At 41.0% G+C, this 25,125-nt stretch overlaps 2 protein-coding genes across 8 annotated transcripts in view; both read right to left on the bottom strand.

Annotated features, from left to right (window-relative positions):
* The window catches only part of mbtd1 (mbt domain containing 1), a 15,734-nt gene extending 2,735 nt beyond the window's left edge, over positions 1-12,999 (bottom strand). For both annotated transcript variants that reach the window (XR_003834132.1, XM_029456125.1), the window contains exons 1-17: positions 12,869-12,999; positions 11,650-11,854; positions 11,279-11,412; positions 11,083-11,197; positions 10,903-10,985; positions 10,689-10,806; positions 9,006-9,140; positions 8,822-8,910; positions 8,317-8,551; positions 7,482-7,537; positions 6,713-6,817; positions 6,470-6,617; positions 5,482-5,564; positions 3,692-3,926; positions 2,079-2,150; positions 478-639; positions 1-131 (exon numbers count right to left, since the gene is read on the bottom strand). The exon at positions 1-131 is cut by the window's left edge. Coding sequence is in view for 1 of the 2 variants with exons in the window: in XM_029456125.1 (XP_029311985.1) it covers positions 13-131; positions 478-639; positions 2,079-2,150; positions 3,692-3,926; positions 5,482-5,564; positions 6,470-6,617; positions 6,713-6,817; positions 7,482-7,537; positions 8,317-8,551; positions 8,822-8,910; positions 9,006-9,140; positions 10,689-10,806; positions 10,903-10,985; positions 11,083-11,197; positions 11,279-11,412; positions 11,650-11,854; positions 12,869-12,889 (2,115 nt within the window). In the remaining variant the exon portion in view is untranslated. The remainder of the gene's footprint in view (positions 132-477; positions 640-2,078; positions 2,151-3,691; positions 3,927-5,481; positions 5,565-6,469; positions 6,618-6,712; positions 6,818-7,481; positions 7,538-8,316; positions 8,552-8,821; positions 8,911-9,005; positions 9,141-10,688; positions 10,807-10,902; positions 10,986-11,082; positions 11,198-11,278; positions 11,413-11,649; positions 11,855-12,868) is intronic.
* A 512-nt stretch (positions 13,000-13,511) lies between these two features.
* Positions 13,512-24,274, bottom strand: tdrkh (tudor and KH domain containing). 6 transcript variants are annotated; one of them, XM_029456129.1, is made up of 14 exons: positions 24,159-24,274; positions 21,838-22,001; positions 21,617-21,708; positions 20,408-20,606; positions 18,015-18,154; positions 17,601-17,922; positions 17,342-17,508; positions 17,023-17,198; positions 15,979-16,043; positions 15,673-15,824; positions 15,464-15,574; positions 14,910-14,964; positions 14,183-14,264; positions 13,512-14,072 (listed from the first exon to the last, which is right to left on the bottom strand). In XM_029456129.1, the coding sequence occupies exons 2-13, from the start codon at positions 21,968-21,970 to the stop codon at positions 14,209-14,211; spliced, it is 1,668 nt and encodes a 555-aa protein (XP_029311989.1). In that variant the 5' UTR covers positions 21,971-22,001; positions 24,159-24,274; the 3' UTR covers positions 13,512-14,072; positions 14,183-14,208. The 6 variants fall into 6 exon arrangements, with proteins under 6 accessions (XP_029311989.1, XP_029311991.1, XP_029311992.1 ...); XM_029456131.1 differs by having other exon boundaries at positions 24,163-24,218; XM_029456132.1 differs by having other exon boundaries at positions 24,171-24,193.
* Between the last annotated feature and the right edge of the window lie 851 nt (positions 24,275-25,125).

Here is a 25,125-nt window from a genome sequence, read left to right as displayed (position 1 = left end):
TCCGTCCTGACCTCAGGGCTCCTGTTTGATGTAGTAGCTGCCCGAGCCGTTGCTCTCCTGGTCAGAGGTGCCCTGTGAGAAGGTGAACTCGTCCACCTCAGCCGTCTCCTCCTTCATTCTCAGGAGAGACTCTACAGACGGGGGCAGAGACAGATGAGCCAGTGGTTTCATGTTTGAGTGAAAATACTGGAGGAGTCTTTGTTCTAGGTGTAAATGTTAACTTTACAAGCATGATGAGCATCAAGATACCTTTAATTTAGTTTTACATTAAACAAACATGCCTTAGGACTGCTTCAAAGTGGAAATTAAATGAAAAGATTGACATGAGGAAACATTTATGTGAGAACAATGACAATGAGGATCAGCAGCATCAGCAGCATCAGCAGCATCAGCTCCACAGCGAGTCCCTGTGAGCAGGACTCAAAAGTCTTCTGTAAAATTGCCGCAGAGCTGGTTTTATCGTTAGTGCGATGTTACCTGATTTGTGGGTTTGATGGAGGTGTGTTCGGGGGCGGGGCCGTGGCCGAGAGGGCCCCTGTGCAGGGTAAGGGGGTGGACTTTGCTCTTCATCCCCGGAAAAACTGCTCCTTCGCCTGCCTGCCTGACTGAAGGGCCGTCGACCAACCGGAATCTTCCTCTCTAAACACAAAGCCAGGCTGGGGTAAACTACCAGGAGCTTATTACAAACACAGGTTCAATTAAACCAGAAGGCATTCTTCATGTTTAGATTATGTTTTGTAAAGAAAAGTTAAAATGGTTACAGCTTAGGGTGATGTTTGTTATTTAACCTCCCACTGTTGTCACTTGCATTGATCTGCCAATCTGAACGAGCCCGACTGTCAGATCCACTTTGAGTTGGCATGAACAAGCCTCAAGCAACTCTGGGGCTGCCAATATTTTAATTATGTAATATTAATTTAAATTTTCATTTTCCATTTGAATGGATTCCCATGAGATAACCCTGACCCTGCGAACAACCTGCCAGAGTGTACCCTACCAGCAGAGAGGGTACATAGTAATAGTAGCTTCATTATTTCTGTTCTATTCTATCTTAATATAAGGATTGTTTTCTCCTGCGGGACTCTTGCTACAGCAAGTTAGTAGTACTGTGGGAGTTCTGCTAACTGTGAGAGGTTCCTACTAAAACTCCACATGAAGCCATCAAAGCCACCGGACACTGTTGCCTCATGAGATGTGTGCTCACCGGATTACATTATGTTAGGCTTATCCCAGGTAATGTCATCTATAGTTATCTACAGGCAGGTTTACCAGCTGCACTGTTCAGGCTGTGTGAAGGTCAGTTTGGGGAAGTGATCTAGTTCCAAATGTGGAAATAAAAGTGGTTGTAAGAGAAACCACATATTTCCCACGTAACCTCGCTGAAGGATCCACTGTGAGCGACCAAGAACAAACCTAAAGCAACTAAACTCAATGTATGAAAGTCTATGGCTGCCAATATTTTAATGATTTAATATCAATTACATTTTCCATTTCTATGCGTGCCTATGCAATAGCACAACATATACATTTTCAAATTCAATTTTCATGACTAAAAATCACAAACTATAATAAAAATAAAACACATTATTTTCAGTGTACACCTCACCATAACATTGCCATAAGGAAACAAATTAAACTAGAAATGTACTTTTTATTTTCAGACCATGTGCACCCTGAACTGCCTTTTCACTGTTGATTTTACTGCGGGGGCAACTCAGGCATCAACAACACGCGGAATGTGTTTCCGTTAGTAGCTGTCGCTTTAAATGGATTTTCTAAGTCTTCTTCATCGGCCCCATGTTAACAGTCATTTCTGCACCACTGCTGCTATGGTAACGTAGCGTTACACAACGCATCAGAAAATGTGGACCTAATGGGGACGCAACACCAGCCGTGTGCTCCCGAATATCTGAAGAATCTCAAACACTTTGGGGTAATTATCAACACATGGAGGTAATTATGCACTGCAAAGGGGAAAGACAGAGCTGTCTTCACACACGGAGTCGAGTGTAGCCAGGTACAGTGCGAGGAACAGGAAAAAGACTAAACAAATGGACAGTGCTAGATGTTTTACTTACTTTTCTTTTGTCCTTTGTACTGCTGGGCCTTTTTCTTCTGCTTGGGGACAGACTGAGGCATTTCTCTGTTACCTGAAAGACCAGAAGACAGGGGACTATGGGACATTTGTTAACAGCGGGGTATGCGAGGTGAGGCATAAACCCATTAAAGTATAGCATTTAGATTGAATAAAATCTAGCACAACATACAATTAAGGATGCATCGATCCGATATGTAGGATCGGTACTGACGCTGGTACTGGCCTTATTAAGCGCATCAGATATCTGTAATGACACGACCGATCCACAGTCAATACAGTTTCTTTGTCAATGTCATCAGTTATATTCCTTTAGTCACGTCAGGCAGGCCATTCTGTTTTTAGTGCCACAGCAATCGCTGGTTGCGTGTTAAGATTTCATAAAAATAATTCCAATGACTTTCACATGGGGAAGTATACAGATTCTAAATGTGGGATAAAACACAGCACAGGTGATCAGCAGATACCTCGAGGTTTGTGTCAGAATAGATCTTCATGAAGAAAATGCCGAAATGATACATACAATTAAAATGTATCCAGACTATTAGCTAAGAGAATAGTCAAATATTACAAAATGATATGAAAACAAAGAAAAACATAAGTAATAAAGTAAAGAAGTATCTGAATATACAGTATGTAATATACAATACATCAAAAATAAAACAAGACACATGCTTTTTAATCTTATGTTACGCACATAATATCCACCATGTTCATATTCAAACATTAAACCTTCCTATAACGGATTCTAACAGAACCAGCTGCTGCTTGTGTATCTGCCACTTGCTTTGGGAGCCACATTCCTTACTCACCATCATGGCAGAACTGTTGGAAAACAGCGGTGAGTTAGACCCTGATATCCATCTCCAACTGGTAACCAATGATATCCATCTCTAATGATGTTTATGTCATTAGTGTTAATAATGTGAGGGGGGCTCAACCCCCTGATCTTCATTTGTCAAATCAACTCTGCAGACCATCAGTGTCATCATCTATAGGACGGCTCATTTTTAAGCATTTTTGCTCACATGCTATAAGTGAAGGACAGTTGACATGAATGAAAGCTGCAGATATGAGGAGACTGATGGTCTCATGAGTAGCCTCGTGCTTTTTTCAGGGGGGTTTTATTCCATGGGTAAATAAAATACTTTTTTTCTAGACTGATCTGACAGAACAATCTCCTCGTTAAAATAAATAAAAACGGCAGTTGCAATTTCCAAGAGCTCAAGGCGTTTTATCCGACCAACAGTCAAAAACCAACTTAGATGTTACTCGGAAAAGGAGCACATTTCACCTTAAACAAGCAGCTCTACTCAACATCTCAACAATAACTTTTTTCTAGCTATAATAAATCATACATTATCTCTCTCTGTGTATTTAACCTTGTGTGCAGTAACCTTTTCTCTTAATGTGACAGCATTTAATAAGTTATACCACGTTGGCATAACGAAAATGTTACCTGGCATAATTAGGTAAGATTTCCACACGAGACTGTACATGGAAAGCTTATTATGTAGTGTTATTCTGCTACCCTGACTTCTGTAAGTGGCAGTCTGCCATTTAGATGATTAGATATTGGGTGTGTCAAGTTCTTACTCTGAGAGGCGGGGGGTTGGAGCTGGTACCCAGTCAGCTGACACCAGCCCACAGGGTAGAGGTCAGGTGACTCGCAGTCCACCCACTGGTCATACTCATCCTCCCAGCCGTCAAAGTGGATCCTCAGTAGCCGGTGCACAATCCTTGTCACTGTGGCGACACACACCAGCCGTGGTTCCATGAGATCAACAGCCTCCAGCTTCATGCCTTGCCGGAAACCGTGATTGGGAACCTCCTAGGAGACGCAGGACAGTGAAATACATGAATTACTAATTTACATTAAATCAACATTTGTAAGCAATTGTTCAACATATGTTCCTTACAATAGTGGATAAGCACTAATAAATCCTGAATCCCATTAATCAGTCGGTAAAAGGGGAAAGAAATACGAGGCGGTTCAGAAACACGACAGCTTAACGTTTATAGCTATAAGAAGTGGGACCTTTAAAAAGGCCCTGCCAGTGGTATTATTAACTCACATTGACATCAATTTCCCAATTCAAATGGCGCTGTCATTTTTGAATGCTTTTTACTACCACAGGCCCATTAGTTTCAATTAATTTCAGCACACTATCAATATCAGCTCGCAGAGACTTGCTCAACATCAGTTTGAGTACACCGAGGTGCTGAGGCAAGCAGAGCGGGACAGGGGACAAAGACGGGACACAGCTGCTACATCGTGAGATCAACCAGAACAGCAGCCTCTGGAACCTACAGACCAACAGCCGCTGCTGGTGGAATCCCTTCTAGCTACAATGTTTTGGTCAGAAACGTGGTGTGCGTCACGGAACAGTCTGTCCAATCTCGTAGTCGGGACATGTGTCCTGCTAAACGATTCAACAGAGAGCATCTCAGAAGGCTTGTCCATTACCAATGGAACTTTTTATTTTGAAGAGATATCTATGGAAATTAGCATGCTAACTGACTAGCCCCGGGCGGTCGTGTCTTACAATACCACTTGTTCCTCTAGAGGTGATAGTGAGTCACTGTATCGCAAGTCTGCCTCAGTACAGAAGGAGAAGTAGAGCTGCCACATCTGGCTTGTCCATAATCCATCCATGGCCTGTGTCTGTTTTTGTTTTTTTGATTACATTCAAAGTGGAAGAAACGAGAAAACGTCCCGCACCCTTGCAGCCAGGAGGCTGTTTCGCCGGGCGTAGAGGATTGGGACGGACATAGCTTCAGTTAGCAATTAGCTCAAATTCAGCCACAGCACCGATGGTCTAATCCTGTGGAACTGGAAACTTTGTGTTGTTGCCGTTACACATGTAAGACCTAGCTTCTGACAATGGGGCTTATGCTGGCTGAACTCGAGTTTCTTTGGTAGTCGACTGGGGCCCTGTCTTACAAAAGCTAAAACATGGCTGCATGTCTTGGGAAATTAGCCTTAAACATGCAAAACCACTGGGATGGTTCGGAGCTTTAAACTGAAATCAGCTGGAACTTCTTTCCAAAAAGATTTTTGCATTCTCAATGTGCTACTTAGTTTTTACATAACAGGTAAACGTGTCCTTTGGGTGTTGGTGACTCATTACACTCACTAACGTCTGCATGAAAACGTGTAGCAGATTTCTCACTGAAATCATGGGAATTTTATTATTTCATAATTATGGGAATTTCATCTAATGCAATTCATAATAATGGTGCTCTGTTTGCCTGCCGCTTTTTGTTTTGAGATGTGATGGTACGTGTGAAAGCCTATTGTTGTTAATATATACCAGAAGACATTAAAACTCAGAAAGACAAGATGTCAACACAAAGACAGTGGGGAAACCATGAATACAGCCTACCTTGTTAAAGAGCTTGACAGGAGCAGCTATTGAACCCGTTTCTCTGAGGTAGTCAAACCATTTAAATGGCAGTTTAGTGTACCCTGGGGAACATAGTCAGTGTAAAGACCAGAACATTAAGAAACCATACGCAAGAAGATGTTATCAAACAACTTCGAACCAACAACTTCACCTGAAGACATATTCAAATATAGTATCACATAGTGACCATGTATGGAGGATTAAAAGTGCCTAAATAAAAATGCAAAGCACAGTCATTAGTTTTCATCAGGAGACGCGAGGGAACAGGTTCTTTGTTGAGATGGAGACACATTGTCCATGCCAAAAAGAAAAAAGATTATCTGTCCAATATGTTTGCAGCAATGACAGAAATTGATTTTTGTTTGTAGTCTGAGTGGTATTGACCAATCACGTTTGAGCGGGCTTTTGTTGTATGCAGGTAAGCCATCGGAGAGCAAGAGAGACGGCGCAAGAGAGACGGAACGCATTGGCTGAAATGCAATCTTGTACCAAGCCCCCGCAAAGAGCGGCAGGCTTTAAAATTTACATAGTGGAATTACAACTTCCGTGTCAGTCACGTGATGTCATGGGGCCCAAAAAGACTTCCCCCCATTGACTTACATTGGGAAAAAGGCGTCTGTAAATCAGCGTATCATTTTTCATGAGGTAAATCAACTTCTATCCAATTGTCTTTATACATCGTTGCTTGGAACCTATGGGCTAACATCTGACAAATGATTTAGCTTTGTATTTCAAAATGAGCTGGTAAACTGGCTACGTGTAAACAATCCAGTTGTAGACATCGTCTCTCAACTCCAACTCCATATATATGGAATACAAATTGTGTTGTATTTATTCAGTTCTTTCATGAACTGTTTTTATTTAGGCATTTTAAATCTTCCATACCTCTGTGGTCCCCTCAATGGGATGAAATGCTCATTTACATTTATGAAGTGCTCAAAGAAACAAAGACATGAGGGTACAGTACCTCTAGGGGGCGTGAGTTCAATGTTGTTGATTTCACAGAAGCCGACCGGGTAGATGGATGGGGAGGTGCCGTGGTAGCAGAACCAGTCTGATCCATCCACTGCCTCCGAACCATCGATCCCGATCATGAGGTACCCGTCTGCCAGCACCTACAGAATACCACAATAACATTTTAACATAAACAACAACAACAACTAGTTTTTTCCTTACACACAGCATTCATCACTTTAATGTGGAGTCTTACCTTTCTTACAGTGGCTACACATATAGCTGAGAGGTTGAGGGGATCAATGGCTTCTAACTTCATCCCATCTTTGAACCAATCCCCACTCTGGTCCACATCTTTCACCTGATACACGTTCAGATAGAAAGTAGACAAATTGAGGATTATTATTTGAAATAGGATTTAATCAGCCATTTTATTAGAACGCTATATTAATGACATCTGTTGGACATATTTAAAAACTCTGACATTAGGTCTTATGTTTTTAAGGGATTTGTTAGCCCTGGATAGTTATATTGAACAACAGTGTTCTTTTGTCAACATAAAGGCAACATGTGGTAGTTGTGTTGCATGCTGGTAGGATACCAGCATGCAACACAGATTATGACATGACATAGATTCAGGGACACAAGTGTCATTGTGTGTGTGTTCCTGCTTTGTTAAGAGTTATTTTGTTCTACATTATGCTCCACAATGTTTCCACATTTTCATTCCTGTTAAGCATTTACATATTACTAGAGAATATGGGTAGAGACTTTTCTCTGAAATCTCTCTAAAAGTTATTTTAATGGCATAGAAAATTAAAAATAACTAGATACGTTTTAAAATTTTGTGAAATACAGTCAAATGAAATGCCATATATTCTGTCTCCATTGGTCTTTAACAGTCAGAATGTTTGAGTTTTGGTTTTCTCACAAAGATATTGGATTGGCTATACTATCATGTATAGTAGAGTATATTGGTAGTATAGCATAGATAAGTCTTCATTATGACGGATCATAATAATTACCTTCTGGAAGAACAGTGCAGGAGCATCAGCTTGGCCCTCGATTTTATTTGAAACATCTGAAAAATAAATATACAGATCGAATTTACTTGCCTGAGTTAAAGACGCTTCAGCAATATACACGGCAACAAGAGAGCTGTAACGGTGGGCCACTGCCCCGACTGTCTCTTCACCAGCTGTGTACATGGACAATGGGCTCACCAACTTGTGCTTACATCACAGGCTCCGCTGTAGCCTGCTCCGTCGCTACTGTTGCGGCTGTAGAACGGTGAATTCATTGTTTTAAGTGTCACAACCCCGGCGAAACGACCCGTTTAACTATCAATATTGGATCAGTAGAAGAGCCGCACGATTTAATTATTATTACCAATTTAAGTTAGCATAGGGCTAAACCAGAAGCTATGCGGCTTGGCCGGTGGAAGTCTCTGGCACGCACTCCCGTCGACATTCTGCAAATAGCACGCAGCAGTGAGATGGCAGAGCGCAGTCAGAATACTGCGGACCGTATCACAAAAGACACGATCAAGTAGCATCACATGAATCCAGCACTTTAAAGTCATTTTTTAAAGACGGGAATGTTATTAGAAAATATCCTGGTGACATCCTTAAAGTTGGGATATCTAGACATCTGTTGCTTTCATTTTTGGATCGTTTTATAAAATCCGTCTCACAAGTTCCACAACTTTATGAGAGTGCAAACCTAAAATCACTGGAGTAACCTTTCAAGTAGAAGACTTTCTGTGTTTTCTACACTTTATTTAAATGAAGAATCTGGTGATATTCCACACACACACCCACCCACACCCACTTAAGCGTTAGTGGATTTTTCCAAACCCACCGGATCGTTTGAAGCGGTGTCCGATGCCGCGGGACCAGCCTATATTATGGATGAGGGGGCTGAACATGTGGCACCAGAAGTCATCCGACCCATCCTGGCTCTCCTCATAAACCAGCCTGAGGCGACCTCCGATCACCTGCTCCACCAGCGCCACCCGTGTCCGACACAGGTAGTTCTTATCCACCACCTCTACCCGCATGAGCTTCTTGAAGGGGAACTGCATGTTCTCGTGTACCTATGGTGAAAAATCATACAAGGATTTAACAAAGGCAAAACCAGAGGAGTGAAAAATGTCACTGACGTTGTTGTTTATAGATGTTTATAAAGTGAGACGAGTGAAAATTAACATTTAGAGTCAAAACTGATTGCTTTTGTAAAATAATTTCTGAAATCATAATCAAATTTGGAGATGATTAATCAACCTAGAAAATATCAGCTTCTGGCTCGCTCTTATTTAAAGATATTTGCACTGGCCATCAAAAGCAGTATCATTAAAATGTCTCACCTTGGTGTTAAAGTCTGGTGGCAGTGTTTTAGCTCCAGTGAGACGCTTCACAAGAAAGGCTTTCCAGTTAGAGTACTTATGTTGTATGGCTGTAAGGGAGATTACAAAAATAACAGTAACAATTAACACCAGCCGAATAAGAACACAGTAATTCAAGAACAAGACTGAACGGCAGGAGACTTACTTTTTGGAGGTATAAGGGGTTTGCCACTTGAAGCGCACCATCCCACCGGGTGCACTTCAGGGACACAGAGATCACACCAGAAGTCCTTACTGGTGTCGTTGTCAAAGCCCTCATACCGCAGAAGAGCCTTGAACCCTGCACAACGACAGATAACACGCTTGTTCTGATATCTCATTCTTGACCTTGGAAACAGTCGTCGTCAAACAACGTCCATTCAAGATCCATTGACTTTTTCTGGACTTTTAACCCTGTCACATGGTCTTCATCATCAGATGAAGTTTGCCCAGTTGTCATACTTTTCAGTGAGTTCAGACTTCATGTGGCTGTCAACATACATAGAGCTGTATATCTAAACTAATGCACACATTCTGACTGTTTGTGTAAATAATAGGGCTGGGCGATTATTCAAATGTTATTCTCAATTACAATTTTGGTTTTCAACGATTATAAAAACAAGAGCATCGAGATAAAACAAATATTGTGCTTCATTCCATTTCGCAAGGATGTTCTAGTTTTGTATTGTGTTATAAATCCAGTGCAACAATACAAACTCATAACTACACTTTAAGAGATGACGGACAAAAAACAGTTTTTTGGTTCTGTGCAAAGTTCAGCTGAGACTCTACTCTACTGAGCTGGACAAATTAAGTGGGTCTCTTCCAAGTGCTTATGTAACAGAATTCCCTCTTTCTGTTTCAACAGACATTCTTTTCTAGGGCTATCCGAATCAGAATCTTTTGTTTTGTATCAGATTTGGCTACTCAGTGTAAAGTTTTGGCAATTTGTTCAACTTGGTGGGTCAGTGACGGCCGCTCGGTGTGGGAGAATCTCCTAGTTGGACCTCTCCCGGGCGCTGGCGTGCCACCGGCTCTAGGTCAGGTTGGATAAAGGAAGGTGGCTTCGGCCATGAGCTTTTACCGCCCTTTGAAGGCCCTCAACGCATCCCAAGGTGGTGGACTTAGGGCTCGCTGCACTCTCTCTCCCTGGGGGAGGGACGGGGCTCGTTGCACGACTGTCACCAAGGCGGACTGCTCAGTGCGTTAGATGTCTGCGGGTGTCTTTAAAGTTGACTGAGGGGTCCCTGATGATTCAACTCATCGACTTTCGGGAGGCAGACCTATTTTTTTTTCTCTTGCTGAGCAATGGTGGAGGTTTATGTCAGGTAGTCACGTGTACGTTTGTTGCCCGGACAACACAGGCTATAAGTATAAACAAAACTGCCAGGAAAAAGATACCCACATGATTTGGCCAATTAAGACTGCTGAAGCATCATAAAGATTTCAGCTGAACTACAGAAGGCATGTTTTCAGAATGAGGACAGGGGATTGAGTCTCCCTTTTTCCTACAGTACAGTTGCACCTGGAATGGATCACCTCATGGTGAGTATGTGCTCTTTCAATGTGCGTAGGGCCGTCTGACTATTGTTTTCTGACTGTAATCATTTTTGTCTGATGCAATGCACAACAGTGGGACACAGCTCACAGTATTAAACCTCAATGTGATTATTTTACATAGGGTTTTGTTTACATTTGCCATATTGCGATCCATATTGTTATTAAGATTATGATACTGATTTCAACCAAATCCCTTACACTCCGCTGATATTCTGACATAGTTGACACTTTTATGATGGATTTGCCCTTTAACCAAATTTCCTTTAGCTATCTGAAGAAGAAGTCTTACCTGCTAGCTTAATGATTTCTGCTATCCAGTACACCTTAGTTGAGAGGTTGGTATCAGAGTTGGGTACTTCCATCCTCACTCCTTCTTCGATGCCTCCCCAGCATGTCCCCATAGGGGCCTGAATCACAGGAGAAGCAGTGAAGTTATTCAATCAAGAAAGCAACAAATTAGTGGTTGTTTCCTACTCAACAGTTTTTCAACTGTTTCTACTTACATGCTTGAAACAGCTGACTGGAGCTCCAATTGTGTTATTGCTACAGATATACCGTCCCCAGTCAAAGCTCTCTGCAGGGACCACTGACAGAAAATAAGAAACAATGTAAAGCTGGAGTGTATCTACACAGAGCAGCACAGCTACCCTTTTAATCCTCATTACTGCTTTTTGATAACCTACCGGCTTTTGATTTGGCCTGGTTCTGCTGACTCGCTTGGTACTGGGCGTAAGCAGCCAACTTTGCCATAAGAGGCTGTTTCTGTAAGACTTTTGCCTTTTTTGTTGGTGGTTTGCCCTTGCAAAATCAAAGCAGAAATCAATAGCTGTGTAATAATATAGGTTTAATCTTAAACCATTTGTTGTAGTAGACACTTACCTGGAGTCTTGCCAAGATGCTAGCTTTTTTGGAATTTGAGGAGTAACTCCTAGAACAGGACACACTACAGAAGCGCTTGGTTTTTGAGTAAAAAGCATCTCGTACTCCAACCATCCCACACATTTCACAAGTGGCTGTGAAACAGAAACCACAAAACAGACATATAATCTCTTAAAACATGCTGGCAAAATCTTTTTATCATACACAGGAGTATATACACATATACATACATACATACATACATACATACATACATATACATACATATATATATATATATATATATATATATATATATATATATATATATATATATATATATATATATATATTGTAGAGCACCACACAAAGCACAACTTCCATGTACTGACCCATTCCAGCCTTTCCGTCAGGGTATGTGTAGACTTGACCATTGTTCTTGATAATGGGCAGGCTGGCAGGGATGGAGGGCACCACCTCATCCTCGCTGTCCTCTGAGCTGGAGCTGCTGGTAGACTCCTCGCTACAGCTGTCATAGCCATCAAACATCCCGAACGAGTCTCTCCGCTTACGCTCTGAACGTGGGGTGCGTTCAGCCTTTACAATCAATGAAATGACAAAAAGACATTAGTCTAAATTAATGAAATACTTTAAAGGCAACAATCTCTCTTAACACTTAATCTTGATAATACATTCTAATATAATTTATTGTTGGGATAAAACCGATGGTCCAAGACCCAAATATGTTCAGGTTACTATCATACAACTTTTAGGGAACCAGGACATATTTACATTTGAGAAGCACCGGTGACTTTTCGTCATGTTTGCTTAAAACTGTATTTACTGTAATAGTTTCAGCTGTAGAATACTCTTAGAATGTCGTTTGTACTATTGTACATTAACAATTTTCCATAGATTATATTTTGCAGTCTCTTTAAAATACAATTTTCTTTGGAATGTGACATGGGAATCTGGTTGCAAATGAGAAAATGCTAGAAAAAATAAAAAGCAAACAAATGTTCAGAAAAGCAAAATATTGCCGTGAAAATTCAATGCGTTAAATACGTTTTGTTCATTGTGTGTACGATCCGGAACAGTGTTTAATGTTTACTGTTGACAGTACTTCTACTTCCTCCTCATAGCATCACAGGCGGCATCCTAACATAAATCATTTAGCCAGCAAGAATGCCGAAAGAAAAAACAATGCAGCAGCCAGTAAATGCATACTAAACTGAATGCAAGATGTACAAAATTGAAAACTACCTTGTATAAGCTAAAATAAGGGGCGGCCTTATTGTCAATAGCGCCTAATGCTAACTAGCGTTAGCACAGCTAGCTAGCGGAAACCTGTTTTCTCAGTTTTATCAACAAAAGCATTCCACACTTTTCATTTGCGTAGCAAACTTGCACCTGCACATGTGTAGTTAAAATAAGTGAGGATATTTTATTTCTAGAATTGTTGTTTTGATTTAGAGAGCTTACTAATATGTACCGCTGGCTGACCCACTAGCTAGCAACCATAAACAGATAACAACAAAGGAGCAGCGCTAGCCGAAGCAAATCCTCTGTAATCGGAGGCTCGCGGCCCTAAAATGTTTCAAATTCACTCACCAAATCCCTTGTGTCTTCCATTAGCCCTTCATATATATAATGTTCTATTTAACTGTGCTACCCAATGCAAATAAAACCCCTACGCTGGGGATAAATGTGGCTTTGAAATACCAAAGACTAAATGATTACTACCAAGCAGGATATCAACAAATTACTCTGCTGACTCTGCGCATGTGCGAGTGTAACCTACTTTCACGTGATTGGTTAATCCGGAATGGAGGTCATCGACCCACTACAGAAACAAAACAGTGGACTCGCAATAAAATTGAATGAATGGCCTCTTCAATTTAGTATACTAGAATTGAAGACAATAAAACTTCTCCACCTTGCACTTAGAAAAGTGTCCAACCACCACAGATATAAACAGAGGGAATATTTATATTATATTTATTCATTGTAAAACTAATTGTTTTACATCACACACCTTGCATCAGTGTGATACCACTTACTTAAATGCACACTGACTTTAATATTTATGCGAGAGGTAGGTAGATTTGAGTTTAACATTTTCCAAGTACCGTGTAAAGGTAGTGTTGGAAATCGTCTTAACTTTCAACACATTTGTCCCCTCTATCAATTTTTATTTTGAAATGTATATTTATATCAAGAACAAGATTTTAAAGTAAGACGCAGACAATTCATGTGACATAAAATAAATCCTTTATTCTATATAGTGCAGTGTATTACACCTCTGAAGACAAACTAACACTTTCCTCTGTATTGATACAGTAGATGCCATAGCTTTACACTGAACACAATCTGCGGTTCACATTCAATACTACTGTATCGTTTCATTTCCAAAATATAATAACTTGTGAAGCCCAATATGTAGGACATTCAATCTTAATATACATACAAGTAGAGAAAAAAACTGAATATTAAGCAAACCAGCTGCCTTCTTTTACACTGACTCATCACAGTGCTTTCCAAAAATAATACTGGCATTCCGTTTTTGTTCCTCTCTTCATTTTTTGAACACAAAATATAGTAACGACACATATAAGCAAAGCAGTGTTGGGTACCACAGAACAGCATCAAGGCAAAACATAAGAATTGTACTGAAGTGACAACAATAAAGTGAATATGGCTTAAATAACTGTTGGTAAGGCTTGACGATGAGGATTAACGTGGTGGAGTTAGGGTCAGACAAGGAAACGTCTCCTTCTTCTCCTTCGAACTGATGCTGAGGAGTGGATGGTCAGTGCTGGAACATAAGAGGAGGAGAGGCCGTTACTTTTACACACATAATAGTTCATACAAACATTCTTTGGAGGATGTTAAAACTCATTCCGTCATCAAGCCAGGAAACAATACCTTGATATTTATGTACATCTTTGGTCTCAGATCAGCTCATCTTCTATGACATCATCGACACTTCCTGAGATTGACGCAGCTTCTGAGGTACAAAAAGAAAACACTGAAATGAATGGTCATTTTGCCAGCAACATTACAACTGGACTTTCTTTTTCATCCACCACAGTGCAGACAGCTTGGCAGAGAATCACGGTAAATGCGCATGCGTGGAACGCCAGGACAAAGTGGACCCTCAAATGTAGTATGAACGGAACGACGTGCACATCCGAGTGACCGCAGCGGTCTGAACTCAACTAAACATTCAGTCTGTGTGTCCTTCATAACTACTTCCTTCTAAGAGGGTGTTGTCCCCAATCATCTTATCACCGATTCACTCCCAAATACATGAAGGATGGAAAAGGAAGTTGTTAGTCTGCGAGCTGCAGCATTGGCACAGCAACATCAGAACCAGGACAGCTGGTGGCGTGAGTTAGTGTGGATGATGACTCAACAATGTGAAGCATTTTGACTGGGCCTGTAGATGAGGGACTGTGTTTCATGCTGGCATTATGTTGCTCCACAGAGCTCGGGGTATGTGGATAACATGACACTGATGATGCCTGCTGCTCAGACAACCAATCTTCCCTTTGTTGCCAAGCGCCTTAAACCAACCCCACCAGAAAAGAACAGTAATACATGTAAAGGAAAACACTGCATTGATTCAGTCACTTCCCTTTACTGTACTAACCTGATAAACTGATACAGGAAAGACTTAGCTCTGATGATGCTCCTATCACGTCATCCTGTAGGACGACAAGAAAGTGTTTAAGAAATTAAATAAATCATGTTGCAGCGACAATATAGAGTGAGATACATTGTGTTTGATAAGGACAAAATCAAAAAAGGTGGAATAATCTAATCTGTAAATACCTAAAAAAGTCAAGTTGTTGCCCTCAAAACTGCAGATCAGACAAACCCAATGAGTTTGACATCAACCTCCAAATTCCCTGATTTCTTCAAACTCACTTTGTTATGTTTCAAACCATCAAATCTCAGCATGCTGACACGCTTAACTAAGATGTTAAACAACATTTCAGATTCTACACAACAAGAACATTATTATATTTCTAGGTTTCAATAAGTGTCCCTTTAGTGTTCCTTAAATCTAGATTAAAACCCCATTTTCACTATGACAAGAATGAAAACCTTGTTTAAAGATATTAAACAGGGACATGGATAAAACTTGAGTTAAGCTTCACAAGTGTTGTTGAGGCCAATGAAAATATCTGTTCTGGGATTCACCAGCATCCTCTGTAGACAGCCAAGATTATCGCCCTCAGTCCTCCCGTTCACCACTTCCTGGAAGCTGACCGCATGGCCCAGCCTTATGAGCTCCTCACCAATATCTACAGTCTGGGATGGACAGGGTATGTGCAAGGAAACAGCAGACAGGATGAGAAACAAAGCAAACAGATACACACAGATAAATAACACATCAAAAGCCAGCTGACCTTGCCCTCACTGTTGTCGTACAGCTTGACACTGGGCCAGGAGGAGATCTCAGAGTGAGAGTAGCTGCAGAGTTTGGCCTGCAGGGGGCTCCAGGAGGCACAGTACGTCAGCTGCTCAAAATCATCCAGTGCACCCTCAGTCCACACCTCTCCTGAGGAACGGGACGACAATTAAGAAAATATAGAAGATTTGAGGAAAAAATGCAAATCAATTGAGATTTCAGAATAATGCACAATTCTTTTTGCCTTTCAACTTTTTCTTAGTTAAATGCCTGTGTGTAAAAACATTGAAGGCAAGAGCTTTACCTTTTGGTCTCACTCCTGCTAAGTTGCACTCAATAGCTTGGAATGGTAAGCTGAGGAAGTCACTCCTGAAATATTAATACAGCAAAAGCAAAAGCTGTTAATAACATAGCTGTGCCATTTTTTTAAACTGCTGCCACATACAATAATATGCACACTTGCAGCTGCATCATAGCACAGCAGAACCCCTAGCTCCTGCCAAAGCTCCCTCACATGTGAACAAACTAGAGTGCGTCTGTTCTTCAGGTGCACATTGTCCCAGACACATGACGAAAAACAGAGAATCAAACATGTTTTAATCACGAGGAGGTAAAAACTTGTCTGAGACGGGCTAACACGGTAAAAGTTGTGCGGACTGGACCACACCACTCATATCTAGTGGAGTCATTACGGTCAGGTGACTTTCAATGGTCATTTTGTAATCAGAGGATGGTCATACAGGGTGCGGATTGCAGCAAGCTCCAATGTACACATTACAAATGACCAAAAGGTGCATTTTTCCTGCATGTAAAGCATGTGTGTTAGAATGTGGTTTCATTCACTAGAAGACTCTTTAAAGTTGACCCATATTGGCCGACCACGTCTCCATCTCCCTCTGATCAGACAAGGTTATTCACAAGTCCAATACTTTTGGTCCAAAATAATAAAATATGCAAATAAGGTGATTATTTTTGTCCTTAAACCTTAAATTTGCAAAAAAATGCGATAACTTAAAAAAAGAAAAAGAAAAAAAGAAATGTGCAAAAGATATTGTGGATTGAAGAAATGGATTATCATAAAGCAAACAAACAAGGTTCTAGCTGTGTCAGTGTGTGTGTGTGTGTGTGTTGCTGAGCTCTTTTCCTGAAAACAGATGCTTGATGCGTTCAAATTATTATTATTATTATTATTATTATTATAATATAGTATTAATGACCTTGCATGCTGATGAATAGAATATTAGTCTGCTGTTTGGATCTTCATTATAAACATGTATATTTAAGAGGAACATCCAATAGGAAAATGCAGTGGAGGTTTTGCTGTAATCGATGGACTTTTCTCTCTCACCTCATACGGCAGAGGCTGTCTCTGGCCAGCTCCCCGTTGTCCCCAAAGTCAACATAGTAAAGGTCCACCACTCCAGAGCCCAGCACTCCCAGCACCCTGGCCCTGTTCCACGTGCCGTGGTTGTGGTATGGAGCAGACACAATGTCCCCGACCACAATGGTCTCCACCCTGTGCTCCTACAGAAGAGGTGACTTGTTATTTCTTAAATGTGAGGTCCAAGTGGGACAATGTGCCTAATGTTGAGCAGGGGTTTTCAAACTGACACTGGGCCCACAAAGGTTTGTAACTATAGAGTAGAGACAGTAGGAGTTGTCCTTACTGTGGGGTTGCCACTGTTATAGAAGCGGGTCATCTCCTCTGTCAGTTTGTCCAGCTGAAGGGATCGAACCCCCAGGATCTGGATCCAGAAGTGGTTTGGGTTCTCTGATGCAGAAACATAAACCTCGAGATGTTCATCAGGCTGGAAGCTCAGGTCCGGGCTGGGAACTGGATAACAGAGAGGAAAGAAATCTTTGACTGTGGACAGTCAGATTACAATGACAGTCTTTTAGACTCAATCATAGAGGAAGTGAACTCACTTTCAAACTTTGAAACTTCAGAGAGAGAGTCTGTGGAGACACTGTCCTCCTCCTCCTTGTTGTCTGTGTTGGTGATTTTCAGCTCCTCGATCTTGTCAAAAATATTTTCTGGTTGTCTTTTGGTACCATTAGCATGGATAAGCCCGTTTTTCTCTGTCTGGGAGCAGAGACCATTGTTGTTAAAGCCCACTGGTGCTTCAGTCTCTGTGCTGTACGACCTCTGATTCACAGCAGTGTGGCCACGTTTCTGCCGCAGGGCAGACGACTGGGAAATCTTCGTCCTCACCATCATGTCCTCTCTGACTTTTTCTAGAATCAGCTCCTGTAAACACATGATGAAAGTAGAAGTGTATATATGTATATATTATAAGTGGACTGACACACGAGTAGTCCAAATGAGTGAATCCTCCTAACCTTGGCCTGTTCCACCTCCTGTCTGGTCCCTGCGATGGTCACGTTGCCCTTGGCCCCAGGACCCAGTGTCTTCTCTTTGGAACAAGCCACTTTGGCCCCTGTGGTCCTGGTGATCAGTTTCAAACTCTCTCCACCACGGCCTGCAACACACGCACACACACACACACACACACACGTTAGGCAGTTCATGGGGCCAAAACAAATGGTATATTTTTTTACCATCAACAAGTCCCATCTGCAGAGCCAAAACAAACTACCTACTAATATTGTGTGTGCATCCAAAGCTAGATATCTTATTCCTCCGTGCCCCAAAGTTCCACTATGTTCTCCAGCTAGTCTCTACCTTTGTATGTGTGCTGCTGAGCATGCAGTGTACAGTTAATCAAAACCTTTTTTTCCTCACTAAAACAGCTGCTGTTACTGAGAGCAGAGAAAAATGAAAACAATAAGCTAAAAGAGGCTAAGAAGCTCTGGAGGGCAGAGGGGAACTGCAGAGTTGGGTGATACAGTATATCTCAAAAGTGAGTACACCCTTTAGATTTTTGCAAATATTCTGTTATATCCTTTCAGGGGATAACATTATCCTACTGAAACTTTGATATAACTTAAAGTAGTCAGTGTGCTGCTTGAATAACCGTATAGATTTATTGTCCTTTGAAAATTACTCAGTACACAGCTGTTAATGTCTAAACAGCTGGCAACAAAAGTGAGTACACCCCATAGTGAACATGTCCTAATTGTGCCCAATGATGTTGTTTTCCCGCCCTGGTGTCATGTGACTCGTTAGTGTTACAAGGATTCAGGTGTAAATGATAAGCAGGGCTGTTAAATTTGGTGTTTTGGGCACAATTCTCTCTGAATGCTGGACAACATGGCACCTCATGGCAAGGAACTCTCTGAGCGGCTGAAAAAAAGGATTATTGCGCTTCACAAAGATGGCCTTGGCTATAAGAAGATTGCCAACACCATGAAAATGAGTTGCAGCACAGTGGCTAAGATCATACAGCGGTTTTCCAGGACAGGTTCCACTCGGAACAGGCCTCGCCAGGGTCGACCAAAGAAGTTGAGTCCACGTGCTCAGCGTCATATCCAGAGGTTGGTTTCCAAAAATAGACGTGCGAGTGCTTCCAGCATTGCTGCAGAGGTTGCAGAAGTAGGATGTCAGCCTGTCAGTGCCCAGACCATACGCCGCACACTGCATCAAATCGGTTTGTATGGCCGTCGCCCCAGACAGAAGCCCCTTCTGAAACCGATGCATAAGAAAGCCCGCAAACAGTTTGCTGAAGACAATGAATCCAAGAACATGAGTTACTGGAACCATGTCCTGTGGTCTGATGAGACCAAAATAAACCTGTTTGGGTCAGATGGTGTCCGGCGTGTGTGGCGGCACCCTGGTGAGGAGTACCAAGACAAATGTGTTTTGCCTACAGTCAAGCATGGTGGTGGCAGCATCATGGTCTGGGGCTGCATGAGTGCTGCCGGCACTGGGGAGCTGCATTTCATTGAGGGACACATGAATTCCAATATATACTGTGACATCCTGCAGCAGAGCATGATCCCCTCTCTTCGGAAACTGGGCCGTAGGGCAGTTTTCCAACATGATAATGACCCTAAACACACCTCCAAGATGACAACGGCCTTGCTGAAGAAGCTGAAGGTTAAGGTGATGGACTGGCCAAGTATGTCTCCAGACCTAAACCCAATTGAGCACATGTGGGGCATCCTCAAGAGGAAGGTGGAGGAGTGCAAGGTGTCCAACATCCGTGCGCTCCGTGATGTCGTCGTGGAGGAGTGGAAGAAGATTCCAGAAGCAACCTGTGCAGCTCTGGTGAATTCCATGCCCAGGAGGGTTAAAGCAGTGCTAGATAACAATGGTGGTCACACAAAATATTGACACTTTGGGCACAATTTAGACATGTTCACTATGGGGTGTACTCACTTTTGTTGCCAGCTGTTTAGACATTAACAGCTGTGTACTGAGTAATTTTCAAAGGACAATAAATCTATACTGTTATTCAAGCAGCACACTGACTACTTTAAGTTATATCAAAGTTTCAGTAGGATAATGTTATCCCCTGAAAGGATATAACAGAATATTTGCAAAAATCTAAAGGGTGTACTCACTTTTGAGATATACTGTAAGTCTCTGATGGATCTTCATTACATGTATAAGTTCCACATTTCAAATTGCCAATTGATCTATTGTTCATATAGTATATTGATTAGTGCAGCTTTTAGCACATGAGTACATTATAATGGAACGAATAGGCTACCATCAGTCAAAACACATCAGTCCACTACAGCATTAGCTCAACATCACTGTTGAAAGCAAAAACGTTCTGAGGGCAAATGTCTACGAATCAATCTGATCATACTCAACATTTGGAAGCTACCTATTATACGCCCAAAGGCTGTCTGAGGAACTTCCAAAGCCTCAGTCACTGGTTCACAGTCAGTGACCAGGTTCTCCAGGACACAGCGGGCCAGCAGGACCTGCTCCTTAGAGCCCTGCAGCAGGAAACATACAGTCTTACAGCCAGGCTCTACGGAATCTGACAAAACCCTCACATGAGCGCCAGACTTCTGGGTCATCTGAGAGAGAAAGAGACAGCAGGAGAGCAGAGTTAGACTGACTCCACCCACTCATGTCAATCACCAGCTGGATTTAGGAAACACAAGTTCTTGCAGGTCATCATATCTAATGACACTCCAATCCATGCACATGCTACTTACCTAGCTGGCTAACTAGCTAGGAGGAGTTGTGAGCTTTGTATATTATGGAGCATCAAAGTGAAGAGACCGGGTCAGCGGCAGCAGATAATGTTAGCTGGTTAAGTCAAAATAACTTTTGCCAAATTTCAAAATAAAGATGTTCCTTCACAACTCTGTGAAGAGCAAAAAGACTGACAGTCTCTCTGTGTGTCGCTCTCACCAACAGGAGCGAGCTAACACTGCTAAGCTAGATCGGTAACATGAACAGCCTTCTTAAGCTCAGGCTTGTACTGTGAACCGTAAAATGACTTTAGCATTTGTTGTTCTGGCTAACAGAAGCTAACTGGCTACATTTGGTAGCAGTAGTTTGCTAACTCAAGAGAGGCAGGGGGCTGCACATCATTGGCTGAAAGGTGACAACACCACTGACATTATGAAAAATGCCACAATAAAATATAAACAGACTTTTGAAAAGGGGCTTACTGAAATAAAAATTTCTAACAAAATACAAAAGAATGATTAGATAACATTTCGTCATAATGAGTGTTAAGAATGTTTTCCATTGTTGGTTTATTAATACATTTAACACAATTTATTCATGTGATTATTTATTTCATAATCAATGTCTTTTTATTGATTTAAAATCAAATGCTTTGGAGTTTTATATTTCCGACAATGTAACTAATAATGAAAGTAACCATTAGTTGCAACCCTCACCCAAATAAAAACAAACTTTCAAAAAAAGACATCTTGACAGGAAGACTTACAACTTGAGGCATGCATCTACGTAAACGTCCATCATAACTATTTTAGAATGCCATTATAATACTGCCAACAACTAAACTATTGTGTGCAGACGAAAAGTCATGGTCTAGTATAGAACTACTCACCATGTCCAAAAACCTGGCTTGGTGTCTGGATATGTTCTTATAAACCTCCACTGGAAGTGTCATCTTGGACACGTCAGTGTTGGGCCCCTGACCTGTTAACAGTCACAGACATACTCATCAGAGAATAAACACAAACTCACGTATACGCAAATATACTGTATATACAGTGTGAAAAAGGTTGTTCACACTGGCACAATAACTTTTCAATGGCAGATACTCACTAATGTTGTTGCTGCTGCTTATATGGCGATAGACGATGTAGCCCACTGTGGCCCCGACAGAGAGCCCCGCAGCCAGAGCTACCATTTTGCCCGAGCTCAGGGTGCTCTTGTGACCCTCTTTTATTGCATCCATGACACGCCGTGCACCCAGCGGGATGCTCCACCTAAACACAAACACGACACAAGTCTCAACCCAATTGTGCTGCTAGTTACTGCTCATTTCTTTTCTATGTCCAGTCCTGTTTATCCACTCCTGCCTATGAAATGTATTTACAAACAAATCAGGCTTCTGTTATTGCTTTTGCAAAATGTGAATTGCAATCAAGATGTAGTCTTTTAGCTGGTGTCAACAATCCTCAGTGTTTTGTTGGCTCGCTGGCCAACTGTACAGACATGCAGCACAAAGCTTAACGCATAAGCCAGCCTGAATTCAAAACAGTAGATCAGTGTTCTCAAACATCCACAATACATACAGAATACTTATACTTTCCAATCGATTAGATTCTGTCCCATTGACATGAGACGATGCTTGTTATTTGTTTAGCACTATTGATTTGTGTAACTGGTAGGTGATATTGTACAGGAAAGTTCATTCTTGATCATTTCCATTCCAGTCAAATATAGTGAACAGTACGTGATATTGGTTTTTGTTAGGGATCTCCCTGAGGATACTCAAAGGATCCCTGGAGGTCCCAAGACCCCACTTTGAGAACCACTGCAAGAGATTCTTACGATGTAGCCTTTTACTATCTCAGACTACATCACTTGGCAAAAATAATTAGCCTGCAAAACGTGCACAAGCAGTCACATACACAAAAAAATAGTCTCCTAAATGATTGAACATTTAGTGTTTGTACTGTGCATACACAAACAGCACTGCGCTTCTTATAAATGCACCAAGCCAAACTGCAGCGGTGACCCTGTGATGCACTGAAAGCTGCTGCTCCTACTGCACACACCGCATACCATTTACTGTAGTTGGGCGACCTCCAGCCATTCTATTAATCACCGAACACTTGCAGCCAATTTTTTCAGAGGCTTTTAGTGTCCGACTGCTAAAACTACAACTCACACACAGAAACAGAATGCACTGGAGGTAAGCCGACAGTGAAGAGTACTGGGACCACGCAGGGCCGAGGAGCACACAGCACCACCATGCAGATGCGTGTCTCACTGGGAGAAGAGGGCTCTGGGGCTGTAGTTGAGAAACACTTGGGACTTGGACACTCCAACATCCATCTCGGAAGAATCGTGACTAAAAGACAAAAATCTTCTCCAATCTCGGCTCTTTTTTGTTTACATCCAAGTTCAAGACTACTGACAGACAGGCAGAAGGAGAAGAAAGTTTCAGCATTTCAAGTCACTACATGACAGCAACTGGTCAGTCACATTGCACTTTGATGTCATTTTGTGGAGAGCAGAAATCATCATTAATTCATCAAAAACAATCACCAGACTTACCTCCTTAATACAGCTCTTCACTGCGGTAAAAAAAATATGCAAACTATACAAAAAATACTATAACTACAATAAAGGCCGTTTTATTAAAAGAGAACCGATTATCGCTTTAAAATAGCAATTTCGCTTGGTATTTCTACTAGAAATAAGTTTTAAAAAAATAAGGAAACATAGATTAAGACTTATCTGTATTTGTTAATATGTTAAGATAATTTCGGCATTTAAAAGATCCGTTAAACAACATGTGTCAATAAAATAGGCCAAATGTCATAAATGAGTGTGTTGCTTGGTACCGCCACCAACACGTTGTGTTTTGGTAGGATGTTGTTTGAATAGACGTGTTTCCCAACTCTTACGTGCAGTGTCTTCATTCACGTTATACCAAGAATTTATATTTGAGTAAAAAATCTTTAACGTGAATGTTGAGATTTGTAAACGAAATTTGGCGTCACGTCCCTCGACATTAAGGAAACATCATCTACTGTACGTGAATGGCTAGATAACCTTGGCTTTTTCAACTCTCTAAGGCATATTATCGTGGAACACTTATTTTGTCATCAGCCGCGAACCGGTAAAACTTAAAATCTCCAAACGGCCGGAAAGTATTTTCTATTTCTGGTGAGCTGTCAAAACGACCGCAAACACACTTTCTCCTCTGATCTAGCCAAGCTAACATTAGCTAGCTGCTGGTTTACATCGTAGACTGGTTTACACATGCATGCAAGCAATTCAAACATTTAGAAAAGCTACCCAAACGGCCTAGCACGCGCGCATAATCTGATCATAAAGCCTTTGTATTTTTTTCAAAGTCTAACGTAATTCAAAATTACCAGTAAATACGTGTTATAATGAATGACACTTACGCACAGACAGACCTTCACTCTCTTTAGAATCGATCCGGTCTGCAACAGCTGTCAAGCTCACCGGTGGAAGCGTCAGGTACACCGGAAACTATATTTACATTTATGGTTAAAACAATGTGTCTAGACTGTATATGGCCTATACTAGCAAGAATAATAACAATGTGAAACAGCAATATGGCTATTGCCACAGAATAGACCCCTCCTGAAACAATTCATGTGGATTTATCTATGAAATCTTATCTAGAACTTAAACAACGACATTTACTTCGAAAGGTCAACCGGATGTCTTCTTCTTTATTCTAGTTACCTTCACACTTGTGCCAGTAGATATGATACATTGAGGGCAACCTTTTCAGTAAATCACGTGGGGGACATAAAGCACGCTCGCACCTGGTTTTATCCGAGTCATACATCAATATTTATTACATTATTTGTTTTTTTTTACCATCAATCAATCAATGTTATCACACCACATTTTATCATATAAAGTAAAATTACAGTGAAATATAATCCGGCCAATTTCCTAATTTTCTGCATTTAAAAGAGATGATAGAAAAATACATATTAGTACAAGTGACAAATATGTTAGATGAATACAAAACAAGATTTAAAATGTATAGGCCTAAGATTTATAAATACATTGTAGGGATTACATCACATCATCAATCCCATTTAATATTATGTTGAACAATTTTAACAATAAATATTACTCAACTTGAAAAATTGTTAGGTAGTCTATTCAACATAAATATTTACAACTTGGAGTTCTTTAATATTATAGTCATATTAATACTTTTGTGTAGCTTTCTTATTATTATTATTATTATTATTATTATTATTATTATTATTATTATTATTATTATTATTTAATTCATTACACATTTTCTTAGTTAAAACCGTGTTCTCCAATCTGCTGACACATGTAAATTAAAATACATTTGTGTGTGTGTAGAGTTCTTTAAATGTA

The sequence above is a fragment of the Cottoperca gobio genome, chromosome 19 (assembly GCF_900634415.1).
Source record: "Cottoperca gobio chromosome 19, fCotGob3.1, whole genome shotgun sequence".
Classification (NCBI taxonomy): Eukaryota; Metazoa; Chordata; class Actinopteri; order Perciformes; family Bovichtidae; genus Cottoperca; species Cottoperca gobio.
Note: the sequence above shows the minus strand (reverse complement) of the source record. Positions and strands in the feature narration are given on the sequence as shown.